At 48.0% G+C, this 12907-nt stretch overlaps 1 protein-coding gene across 2 annotated transcripts in view; it reads left to right on the top strand.

Annotated features, from left to right (window-relative positions):
• Positions 1–12907, top strand: part of ADAMTS12 (ADAM metallopeptidase with thrombospondin type 1 motif 12) — a 150974-nt gene that overhangs the window by 89768 nt on the left and 48299 nt on the right. For both annotated transcript variants that reach the window (XM_045571875.1, XM_036409331.2), the window contains exons 7-12: positions 2377–2526; positions 4605–4748; positions 5289–5433; positions 7033–7125; positions 8225–8370; positions 10125–10294. In XM_045571875.1, the coding sequence (XP_045427831.1) occupies positions 2377–2526; positions 4605–4748; positions 5289–5433; positions 7033–7125; positions 8225–8370; positions 10125–10294 (848 nt within the window). The remainder of the gene's footprint in view (positions 1–2376; positions 2527–4604; positions 4749–5288; positions 5434–7032; positions 7126–8224; positions 8371–10124; positions 10295–12907) is intronic.

Here is a 12907-nt window from a genome sequence, read left to right as displayed (position 1 = left end):
AGCAAGTCCCTGTGTTAATAAGCTGTGTCCGCTGGCAAAATGCTGGCCCCTTTCCTAGCCCAGCGGTTATATTTTCTCTTTATTTATTTATTTATTTATTTTAAAAATATATTTTATTGATAAAAAAAAAATTGCCAAGATGTTCCATAAGAAATCTGTGGCATCAGCCTATCACATTAGTTTCATTGGGATTATGACACCTCCTATTGATCAACAGCTCCCCTGGGAAACAGGTTAATGAGGGTGTGGGATGTAAGCCTGGAGGCTGGGGGGGGGGGGGGGGGCAGCAGGCAGCCAGGGAACCTGGGGGACTGGGCAGAAAGCCCGGAAAAGACCAATCCAGGCAGGACCTGTCTCCAGGGAAGAACCCTGGGTTCCAGGACCAGCACTGACCACCTGGCAGCTGTGTCTCAGCTCGGTCTCTTTTCTTCTCTGAAGCAGGAGTTCTCTCACCCTCACAGGGAGCTGGCACTGCGGAGTGTTTTACATGAGCCACGCTCTGTGCCACATCTGTTAGGACAGTCACCATGCCATTCAGTCCCCACAGAACACTGGTGGTTGACTGCCATCAATCACTCCTATTTTACAGGTGGGGAAACTGAGGCTTGGTTGTACCCTTTGCCCAAAATCTCATTGCCATTACCAGGTAAAGCTGGGACTTAAATCCAGATAGACGGCTCTGGCTATACTCTTACTGTGCATATCAAGGGTTTGCTCTCCTTGGATCATTCTTTCTTAGAACAGGGGCTTATGATGAACCTCATTAGCTGCTATGCAGTGGAGAGTATTCCAGTTTCTAAAGCGGGATTTCTCAACCCCAGCCCCACTGACATTCTGGGTTGCATCAGTCTTTGTTGTGAGGAGGTGTCCTGTGCACGGTAGTGTGTTCAACAGCATCTCTGGCCTCCATCCGTGAGATACCAATAACCTTCCTCCAAGTTGTGGCAACCAAAACCGTCTCCCGACATTACCCAATGTGCCCGAGGAGGGGGAGGGGAGCATAACACCCCTGCTGAGAGCCGCTGGTCTGAATAAACAGGTAGGATGAGGAAGGGGGGGAGGGATAAGACAGAGCTGGCCTCTGGAAGACTATGCTGAGGTCCATGTTAGCCGCGTTATCTGTACGGTCACAGTCAGTAGGATGGGTTTTGGCTTGAACACACTCCATGAAATGGGGCAGGTGGCTGAATGTTCAGGCATGTTTTCTCTTTGATAACCCCGTGCCCGGGGGAGGTCGAGCTAATGTTCTTTTGGGGAGCTTAGGCTGGTTACCTACAAAAGCCATATTCCTGCAATTCTTTTTTACCCCCTTTGTCCTCTTTAGCCCGTAGTAAGCACTCAATGAACAATTACTTAATGGATCAAGCTTCCGGCATTATCTTTTCTGTGGCCCACAAACAGTGGACACACACAACAGGCCATGCGTGGCCAAAAATGGCGTCCGCACAAAACCTAGGCACTGAAGGTCTGGAGCTGACGAAAGCTCACACTTCGTTGGCATTTGCGCCAGTCACTCTTGGCAAAGAGCTCTTCTTGACCGAAGAAAACCAAGTGGCCAATGAAGGACTCTTTCAGACGCTTGTCAGGGATGAAACAGTCCCAGCAGGATGTGGGTGCACGTTTTTCTACTTAAGAGCATTAACTAGCTTTGTGGAGATCCCGGAGTCTTTCCTTTCCTCTTCCAGGGCAGGGAAATAATGAGGCGGATGAATTACTGGTGAAAAGAGGAATAATGCCTCTCTCTCTCTCTCTCTCTCTCTCTCTCTCTCTCTCTCTCTCTCTCTCTCTCTCTCTCTCTCTCTCTTTCTCTCTCTCTCTCTGACTTTGATTGTTCATCCCCTCCCATATCAATAGTGATAGGGTAGGGAAGCTAGAAAGAAAACTGGTTTGATCTCTGGATGGGTTTATCAGAGAAGTTGCCTTTTTCATGAGTGAGAAAAAGTCCTCATATGAGTTTTGAACCCAGATCTCAGAAAAAACAAAACTATTTTACATTTGAAAGAACTCAGTGACTGCTGTTGTCCCTTCCTTATTTACAATTCTAAATGAATTTCAATTTTCACCCAGATTCTTCTTCTTCTTCTTTTTTTTTTTTTGAACAAATAAAATAATTTAGCTTCCTGAGATCAAGAGCAAAAGCAACTCAAAATAAAACATCTGCTATAAACTCTCTCATTCCTTAGATGTTAGGGAGATTCATTAATCAAGAGGTGAAACCAGAATAATCTGAATGAATTCCAAATGACTCCTGGTGCTCACATGGACCTTTAAAGCTTACTTGGATGAAGCTTCACAGACCTCACTGAGTGTGGTTAGCACGCAGCTTCGCCCAGGCCGTGTGGGAGGTGTTTCATGCCCTCTGTCCTCTGCTTCCAGAAAAGACATCTGTGGCGGCCTCAACCGCCCCTGTGAGACGCTGGGCCTGTCTCACCTGTCGGGCATGTGCCAGCCTCACCTGAGCTGTAACATCAACGAAGACTCGGGCCTGCCGCTGGCGTTCACCATCGCCCATGAGCTCGGACACAGGTAAAGGCCAAGGAAACGGCGATGCTTTGCCAGGCCCCTGCGGCAACGCCAGGTAGAAGGCACGGAAAGCACCTTGCATGGGGCAAAGGCAGCGGGATGGCACTGTGGCTTGAAACTCACCCTTCTCCGCCTCTGCTTTCTCACCTGTCCTGTGAGACAGGATCACACACTTCAGGACTCCCGTGCCTCCTCTGCCCTGAGCTCCTGCCATCTGCCTCACACCGCAGCTCCCTGAGCTAAAAGGAGGTGAGCAGAAGCAAGGGGATAAGCTTGAACTCATTGTCTAATTCAGGAGGAACAATTCCTATTTAATTCTTATGAAATATTAATTGTGTGATAGCCTTAAAAAGTCACAAACCGTAACAGTTTGTGCCTTTCCTTCATGCCTGACACTTGGCGTTATGCCATTGAACCATCGCAATGACCTTCTGATGTGGGTAACATTGTGAGTCTCACTTCACTTCCATGTGGAAAGGAGACCATTGAATAGACAAGAAATTGAAAGCTGCTATAAACTTGGAAAGCCACCAGACAAACACTAGTGAACCGAGTTCCAAGTTGTCACAAAAATGTGTAAGGTTGATGAGATGAATTCCTTGAAGGCAGGTTTCAGAATGTTTGTGTAAAGGAAAAAGGAGGGTCCAGGAAGCCCCCATGGAGGAGAGATCTTAGCGTATTTGTAACACACTTTGTTGGGCCATTTAGAAACCACAGATAAGAGCACATCGCACTAGATAACAACTCGGAGAGGGGAGCATGTGAATACTCTGCTGTGCTCCCTGCCCCCAGGGAGCTGCCAGCCTGGAGTCCCTCCCCACGCAAGGGCCAGAAGGCTGGGGTATGCTCAGAGGGACTTCCGGGAAAGGTGGGGTTGGGAAGAACCCTGGAGACTGGATTACGCCAGGCCTGGCCTCTCTGGCCTGGGCTTTCTCATCATGTTTTTCATGAGATATTGGAACTGTGCAAACTGCTTTCACCTGTAGAGGATTGGCTTTGGACTTGGGAAAAGAGAGTGTCTCTTCTGGCTTTTCCACCCACAGCTGTGATGACCTCAGAGAATTGCCCTCGCTTCTGCCCCTGTTTCCTTCTCTGTGAGATGAGTAGGTTGAATCAGGCAGTTTGGTGGGTACTGTGATGTCTTTGATGCTTACTGAACCCGAGATCAATGTGATATAGTCCAGCGTCTTGTGTTACATGCTGTTTGAGTCAGCTTAGCTCGTGGCAGCCCTATGGTGAGTGATAGCCGCAGTGCCCCCTCGGCAGCCTGGCCCAGCTCCCATCCACTCCTGCCGGTGGCTTCATTTATGGAGTCCACCCATGTCATATTTGGTCTTTCCCTTTCCTGCTGTCCCCCTGCCCCCGCCAGCAGCATTGTCTTTCCCAAAGAAGCTGCCTTCCGAAGCTATGTCCCTTGTCCAGGTGTCCCAGCGCTTCCCCTTCCAGGCCTCCCATAGATGAGGATGAGAAGGGAGAAGGGCAGTGATCCTTTGTGCTGTGCTCACGCAGCGGGAGAAGGAAGGCAGCTTGAGGCAGCATTGCCCTTCGGACTCAAGACTCACAGAAATTGCCGAAACCAGTTTGGCTCAGTGGATAGAGCGTCGGCCTGCAGACTGAAAGGTCCCAGGTTCGATTCCGGTCAAGAGCATGTATATCGGTTGCGGGCACATCCCCAGTAGGGGGGTGTGCAGGAGGCAGCTGGTTGATGTTTCTCTCTCATCGAGGTTTCTAGCTCTCTATCTCTCTTCCTTCCTCTCTATGGAAAATCAATAAAATATATATTAAAAAAAAAAAAAAAAGACTTACAGAAAGCCAACCGGTCGCTCTTCACTTTCTACCAAGCAGACATTTCTGAATTGGTCACATGGCTCCCCCGGGTGCCCAGAAGAAACAATGCTTGCCTAGGATGGTCCTTGTGCTTTCCCAGTGAAAATGAGCTACCCCCTCCCACTGCAAAGGCCCTTTTGTAAGCAGAAGGCCTCTGTAGGGGAGTAGCTCTCAGCGGCATTCGCCTTGGGGAGCTGGCTTCCTCCTGTTGCATGCCTGCCTCCTTGACAGCCTTGGCCTTGTGCCTTCCGCAGCTTCGGCATCCAGCATGACGGGAAAGAGAACGACTGCGAGTCTGTAGGCCGGCACCCCTACATCATGTCCCGCCAGCTCCAGTACAACCCCACCCCGCTGACCTGGTCCAAGTGCAGCAAGGAGTACATCACCCGCTTCCTGGAGTGAGTGACGGCGCGGCTCTGAGCAGCCCCACATGGGAAGTCACCTTGAGTGTCACTTGAGGCCTGGAAAGGTCTCCGGTCCTCTCCCAGGCCATAGCGTCTGAGGGGTGGATTTCACGTCTGCGTCCTGGCCCTGACATCTAGGTGGGCTCTGCCCTCCGGCCACAGCCAGGGGAACACTCGCCCCCCTGATCACTCCAGTGTCACCGTGGCTCTTTAGGAGCTGGGTGTGCGGACTGGCAGGAACAACCAAGATTTGTGAGAAATGGTCCCCCAAACCCCACTGGGGATCAGGTGATGATTCTCTAGTTTTACCATTGCTTGTATTTTCTAGAGCACAACGGGACCAATGGAATGGGCTGTGGTTTGGGTTTGCTTTTACACGGCTCCTACCAGGGGCCGGGAGGGGTTCTGTCTTGTGGAAATAAGCTTGTCTTAAAGACAAAGAGTAAACTGGAGGGGCAGAAGCTTCTGTTGAACTTAAGACTAAAGATAAAGGAAATCATAAGTATCTTCTCATTTCTATGAACTTCTTTTCAGCCGAGGCTGGGGGTTCTGTCTCGATGATATGCCCCAAAGGAAAGGCTTGAAGTCCAAGGTCATTGCCCCTGGAGTGATCTATGACGTTCACCACCAATGCCAGCTGCAGTATGGCCCCAATGCTACCTTCTGCCAGGAAGTGGAAGTAAGTGTGGGTGTCCTGGTGGTGCTGGTGGGGTGTGCAGGCTGAACGTCTCCAGCCCGCTGAAAGAAGGGTCAGGGAGAGTTTTGGAAATCCCAAGATCCAGACACTGAAGTGCAAACTCTCCGTCTGTGGCACGGTGTCTGTAAAGCAGAAGGATGATGTTGGGTTATTTCTATTCCTTGACTCTAGCTCCTTGGCATTCTGGGGAGCCAGCAATTCTTTGCAACTGGGTGGTAGTGAAGAAAATGCTATAGTGATTTTTCAATAAGCACAATTATTCGCACCTATAAACTCATAGAAAACAGTGCAATCCCTAACGTTGATCTCTTTCCTGAATTTCCCATCTGGTTAAAGAGTTCCACCAGATCCCAAGATCGGAATAAGATTCATCCCCAATGTATTTGTTTCCAACATCTGATGATGCCTCCGAAAGAGTCTGTGGCTCTGTCCTGTCTCTCATTCCCACCGCTTCATTCTTGATTCAGTCTCTCATCATCTCTCCTCGCTATTGTAATTACCGCCTACCTAATCTTCCCCCGACGTTTCTCAGGTTATTTCAAAAAACAACACACAAATCTAGCCATGTCTCATCTCTGATTTTAAGGTCCCCACAGACCAGGATAAACCCTGACTTCTTTCACTTCTTCGTAAGCTGGATCTTGACTCTTCTCTGAGTCCTGCCCTCCGGTGTGAACATATTGTTCTGAACACATAGACCAGGAGAAGCAACTCGCATGGAGCCCAGGCCAGATTCTGTGCTGTGTCCTGAGGGAGATGGAGCTGGTGAGCACTCCAAATCAGGGATCAGTGCCTCTGGCTTTGCTCAGCGCTGGGAGAGGAGGCAGATGCAGACATGGCCACCCAACGAGATGAAGACAGGAGGAGACTTAGAGGAAGACTCTGCGGAGGAAGGAAATCGGTGCTGACACAGAGAAAGCAAAACTGAACAGAGTTGATAAAGTTGATGCAAAGACCCCTCCCCCTCCCTTCTAACTGCTTACCAAGTCCCACCAACCCTGCCTCCTAAATATCTCTACACCCCACTGTTCCTGGGCTGCAGTGTCCCTGGCGTGGCCTCCTTTCTCAGGGCTGTAGCTCAAACAGGCTGGCTGCTTTCAGGAATAAGTAAGCGGAGACTCTCTGGATGCAACCCCTCCCGCTTCCTTCAGCCAGCAGGTTCCAGTTACCGCCACCCAGCTCTTTGTAAACTTCTGTCCGCAGCTTTTGGATTGGCCCTGGATGGCTAATGCCACCAGTTACCCTACCTCAGGACGTTGATACTGTGCCACACACCTAGAGATCACAGTCTCAGCTTCCAGGAAATGTGTTTTCTCCCCCGTTTTCTCATTGCCCCGTTTGGCCTCCACACCGCTGCTGAATTATGACACAGTCCAGATGACATTTGAGCTGTGAGTGCTCCTGTGGGTCCTTTCTGTCACTTGGACAAGGAGAAGGAGCTCTCATTGAGCCCAGGCCACCACTCTGCTCACTGGGAGCAGCGGAGCGTACTGGGGATGAGTGTGTGTTTACTGTCACTGCCGAGATGCTTTGTGCAGGGGCTGAAATATAAACAGGTGCGGTCTCACGTTTGTTTTCCAGAATGTTTGCCAGACGCTGTGGTGCTTGGTGAAAGGCTTTTGTCGCTCCAAGCTGGACGCTGCTGCAGATGGGACCCGGTGTGGCGAGAAGAAGGTGACATGTGGGCTGAGGCAGGCGGGCGGCGGGCGGTGGGCACTGAGTTCTGGGGGAGAGGGCCCTGCAGGGCGGCTGTCTATGAGTGAATGCAGATCACAGAGCTGGACTAACCAGACGCCCACAAACTCAGAGATGTTACTATCGACTCCCCTGGACCCAGGCAATCCGTGCCACTCCACACAGCCCGTCAGGTGGTTGTGGGTCTAGAACTTTAGTCTTTGGTGGGAATCTTTATGCAGCTTGTGGACGGCCTGGCCCAGCACAGATGTTAGAACCTGGTCAATACACAGTGATCAGAAATAATGAGGACAGGAGGGCAGCAGATAAAACATGCCCAGATTTTCCAGGTGGTGGGGCCGTTTCTAACAACCAAGTTGTAGGTTTGTTTTGTGTGTGTGTTTTTTGTTTTTATTTTTGTATGGTTCACCCTCCTAAACTGATCGTTATTAAAAGTATTTCCCTGAAGAGGGAGAGAGTGGATTTTTTTTTTTTTCTGAATCACTCGAAAGGCCAGAATTAAAAACATTGGGTAGAGTTACAGGAAAAGAGACATTTTTGTTGATACTAGAAAGAACTTAAAATTCTTAACAAAGTAGTGGTTTTGGCAAGCAGAGGATAACGTTATCTGGCATGAAGTACCCCCGGGGGCTGTAAAGAAGTGTTATCACAGTACCAGTCTGCAAAATGTTTGTTGCTGTCTACAGCGAGATAAGGAGCTTGTACCGGAACGTAAATCAGTGATGTTACTGAACAGCTATGTGACAGAGCACATTGAGCGGATGAGCTTTTCCTAGCGGGACGTGCTCCGAGAAGGAGTGCTGTATTGATGTACATTCTGGCATACCATCTGCCAATGGCGCTTTGAGTAACACTCCTGCTTTGGCTGCAACTAGGTACCATGCAGTGCCCCCAATTCCTGAAATTCTCTGCTCCTCAGGCCCGAGACTCTCGGAGGAAATTCTATGAGCTCTTCTCTATCCTCCACCTGACCCGTGGCTGTAGGCAGCTGATTAGGAGAGTCGGGGTTAGACGTCTAGGGGGCTCGGCTCAGCCTGGGCAGGAGGCTTCCTGACATCTCCTCCTCTTCTCTCCCCAGTGGTGTATGGCTGGCAAGTGCATCACGGTGGGGAAGAAGCCAGAGAGCATTCCCGGAGGCTGGGGCCGCTGGTCGGCCTGGTCCCACTGCTCCCGGACCTGCGGGGCCGGGGCCCAGAGTGCCGAGAGGCTCTGCAACAGCCCCGAGTGAGTGGGGCCCCGCCCTGCCCTCCCCCTGCGCTGCGGCAGGACACCCGGCTTGGCCGCTGTGGCATCAGTGACCCGCACCTCCTGAGGGAAATTAGGGGGGACGCTGAAGATTCACAGAGCGGGGAGAATTAGTGGTTCTCTCGTGTTTCCTTTTGGCCTGGCACCGGGTTCTCGCTAGAGCTTGGATAAATAAGCTGATTCCATCGCTGGGAAAGATAAGCACATTTCTCTTAAAGGGAAAGCCTCCAGGAGGTTATGTGGCTTATTCTCCCAGTAAATCTCACCATCAGCGAGAGATCAGTCAGACCCAAGTTTGCTGATAAGAGAGCAGCTTTCCTTCAGTCCTAATGAATGTCCAGTTTTGCGAAAATGTTTTTCTTCCCTTAGGTAAGCAAATAGCTAAGCACATATCTGGGAATTATTATTTTTTTTTTTATGGTTTTAGATAAGGATTTTGTAAACCTTAGAGATCCATATTAGCTTGTTAAGAATTTCAAAGAAGTTATTTCACAAGTGGCTTTCAAAGTTTTAATAAAAAATTGCTTACTTTTTTCATATTTTAAATTTGTATGATAATAGTATATATAAATTAAATTTGAATTTCATTGATTTTCAAATATAAATATATATGTGTGTGTGTATATATATACATATATATATTATATATATATGTATATGTGTGTGTGTATATATATATATATATATATATATATATTACATTCTCAATTTCATTATTTCCTGGTATACTAGTTCCCAAGTATAATTTAAAAAAATATATACATATGATACCTCCTGTAAGTAGAAAATGTATTAAGCTTCTTGACCTATTTTTACATTCATCTAAATTGAAGAGTAAGAGTCACAGTTTGTAAAAGGCAAATGACAAGCATTTATTATAGTTCCCTCAATACCTTAGTTCCAAATCTTATGTTTTATTTATTTATTTATAGGTTTAGTGAGTTATTTATTGTTGACAGCATTACAAATGCCCTCCATTCCCACCCCTTTGCCTCCCTGCACCCAGCCTCCACCCCCCTCCAGGCCTTCCCCACCCTATTGTCTGTGTCCATGGGTTATACACATATGCATATATGTTCTTTGGTCAACCTCTTCCCCCACTACCCCAGGGATCTGTTAGTCTGTTCTATCCAGAAGCACAAAAAAGAAATACAAAATACATTAGCATGTATGACTGGAGCAGTGTGCAGATGAAAGGGAATATGGAAGTCAAGTGAATTGGGTCAAGATCATGAGGGCCTTGAAGGCCAAGCTCCAGAAGCTGAACTTCATTCTGTGGCCACTACAGATTGTAAACAAGAAACTAAAATAATTCAGGTATTTGTAAGAATTAACCAGATGAGAGTGTGTACAATAGGTTGAATAAGGAAAAAGAAGAAAGATGGATAGAGGTGAGAAAGGAATGGGGATTAGGGTTGGACAAGTTTGGTGATTATGGAAATAAAGAGGAGGAAACAAATATAAAAATACAGCTAGTGACCAGTTCACTGACTAACTGTGGGAAGGGATCAAGCTATTTCAGAATAGTTATCTATACACTTGTGATTGAATGTTCCTGGACAGCAGCATAAACAAAAATGTATAAACTTGGAAGAATTTACTTAAAAGTGGAGTGTGAAGGATAGAGAGGGTCATGGTTCGGGCAGGAGTGGGCATGGCCACCTGCCAGGGGAGTTTGAAGGAAGACGCTGGCCTTGAAGGGAACTAACAGGACAGCTCTGTCTCCTCTGCAGACCGAAGTTTGGCGGGAAGTACTGCACAGGAGAGAGGAAGCGCTACCGCCTGTGCAACGTCCACCCCTGCCGCCCGGATGCACCAACCTTTCGGCAGATGCAGTGCAGCGAGTTCGACACGGTGCCCTACAAGAATGCGTTCTACCACTGGTTTCCAGTTTTTAACCCAGGTGAGGAGTTGTAACAGTGTATTCCAGATGTAGGTCCACAGCCATGATCAGGAAGCACATGTCAGGGTCTGTGCCGCCCCCAGAGTCCAACAAAAAGAGAAGTGTACCCTTAGACATTTTGTACTGTAGAAGGTAAAGTCGGGATCCAGTTAGGGGGTGCAGTAAATATGAAAGGTTGAATATGTCTAAGCGCTGTGCTGAGAGCTCTGCAGGAGATAAAAGCAAGTTTATCAAACTTGGTGGCTCTTCAAAACAGCTGAGGTGCAGTGAGGTGGTCAGGGGGGCATGGGATTCAGTAAGAGCTTGTTGATGAGTGCGTGCAACTGACTGATTTTGGGCAGAAGTCCAGGAAAGGTTGTTGTGGGTTTGCAGTAATTCCAGAGAAGGCTTCCAAGGCAGCCGGCGATGATCCTAAGGGTGAGTAGGCTCTCCACTGCAAGAAGGAGAAGGAGAGGCATCGGAATAGTCAGGCATCCCACGTGGGCAGGGACCAGGACAAGGAAAGATGTAGGAATGACTTCATCAGAAATGAATGAGCACCAGCTCTGGGCCAAAAGGAACATTTTGTGTGTACGAGACGATGTAAGAAGGGTGAAGAGTAAAAGCAAGCATCTACAGAATGCACATCGTGGGAGATGCAGCCTTAAGGGTGCTGCGCTGACGCAGGGCCAGTCACTCATTCTCTCCTGAAGGTGAAGAAGGTCACTAACCATCAGCTATAGATCACCATCAGAAAGTATCTGGGCTATTTGTCGTTGTTCCCGCGAGGAATGAAACATGGAAGATTTCCCTGAGCGAAGGAGATTTGAGACAGGAAGTAAAAAATAACTAACCAAATTTTTCATGATTTTACATTTCTGAAATCCCAGTGTAGTAGCACACGAGAGGGATCCTAGGTGTGGGACTATGAATGAAAAGCACGTATTTGAACATGCTATTGTCATAAACATGCTATTGTCAGTTCTTTGGAAAGAAAGACCCTAGAGTGCTTTGTCCACTTTGGAGCTATTGGTTGTCATGGGCAACGTCTGCTCCTTGCTCCCCATTGTTTAGCATCACCCATGTTCTAGAAGAGCGAATCATTTCATTATTGGTGCAATTTAGCTTCCTGAGCCAGGCATTTGAGTATCAGGAAACTTGTGTATATACTTGACCGCGAAAAAGCAAACAAACAAAACCAATGACGAAAGGTACTGCCTTTTTTACACTCCGGGCATTCTCTGTATGTTGAAACTTCTTGGGTCCATGATCCTGTTGCTCTGTGTTCAGCCTTCTAGAACTCACATAGCACAGCTGCCCCAGAACTATTTCCCTTCCCTTGATTCCCTGTAGATGCAGAGTCAGGCTTGTGTGTTCTGAACTCCGATGGCTTGAGTAGTTGGACTTGGAATAAAAAGATTTGGTTCAACTGGGTTTTCATTTTTTATAAGCATTTACTACATGCACACTTTTTGTGTAGCATAGACTAGGTACTAAAGAATGAGAGTTATAAAAGTAGCCATAAATTTCACTCACGTTGGAGTGATTGGTTTGCATCTGAAACTAGTATGAGGCTGAATAAACCACACGGTGGAATTAAGCTAAGCTCACTGCCCGCCGGGGCTGTCAGCCTCCTTCCTCCATTGCACAGTTTTCTTTCAGGCCCTGCTGCTATTACCCGAGCAGAGTGGCTTACCTGCTAATAGGAGTCACTACAGCCTTGACCAGCATGTTGATTTCTTTTCCCATCAAACTCTTACCTTAACAGAGCTGTCATTTTCTTAGTTGACAGACACCTCTATGAGTGACAAGTAGCTCATTCACATCAACCACCGAGTATGGAGCACTTACTCTGGGCACCAAGTACTTTATACCCTTCCAACCTTCCCATAGAAGGCTCCAGAGAACAAAGTAATGTACAGCAGAGTTTTCTACTCACTCAGAGAGAGAGAGAGATAGATAGATAGATAGAGAGAGAGAGAGACACTTATGTAGACTCCCAGGGACTTCATTGGCCTATGTTAATAGAATGTGTTTATATCCTGCATCGTCTACTAGGAAACCACCAGTATCTGATCTTGATGTTGTCACTTTCTTGGAATCTCTCTTTCTTTTTAGATCTTTTAAATTTTCTCAGAACACCCAATAACTCTTCATGTGAGCTCATTATTTCTATTGTTGCTTCTAAATATTTAAGCTCAATTAATGCTGAATGCCCAGGAGGTTTCCAGCAAGTATGGAGGGTCTGACATGAGGTCAGATCACAGTCTGCTCCTCATGGGACAGGATCCTTCAGGGACATCTTTAAGCAGTTGTTGTGGGTCGGATTCCCTAGGAAACAGACAGACAGAGACTAGCGTGCAGGAAGTTCGGTCACTGTGGAAGGAGAGGGGCGGGAGTGGGCTGGGCAGGGGAGAAGGTGGGCTGCAATGCAACCTCCACAAAGACCTCCGCCAACTGCATGGGGAGCTCTGGAGCTGCCTTGGTCTTCAGAGTTGCCACACTCAGGGTGGAGGAGCCATGTCTGTGTGCCCAGCATGACCAGTCGCCAGGTACTGTCTGTCCCATACCTGGAAGAGGTGAGTGTCCCGGGCAGGAAAGCTCTTTCAAGCCCAGATGACCATGGAGGGCTGA

The sequence above is a fragment of the Pipistrellus kuhlii genome, unplaced genomic scaffold (assembly GCF_014108245.1).
Source record: "Pipistrellus kuhlii isolate mPipKuh1 unplaced genomic scaffold, mPipKuh1.p scaffold_m20_p_4, whole genome shotgun sequence".
Taxonomy (NCBI): Eukaryota; Metazoa; Chordata; class Mammalia; order Chiroptera; family Vespertilionidae; genus Pipistrellus; species Pipistrellus kuhlii.
The sequence above is the reverse complement of the archived record's forward strand: the minus strand, read 5'-3'. Positions and strand labels throughout refer to the sequence as shown.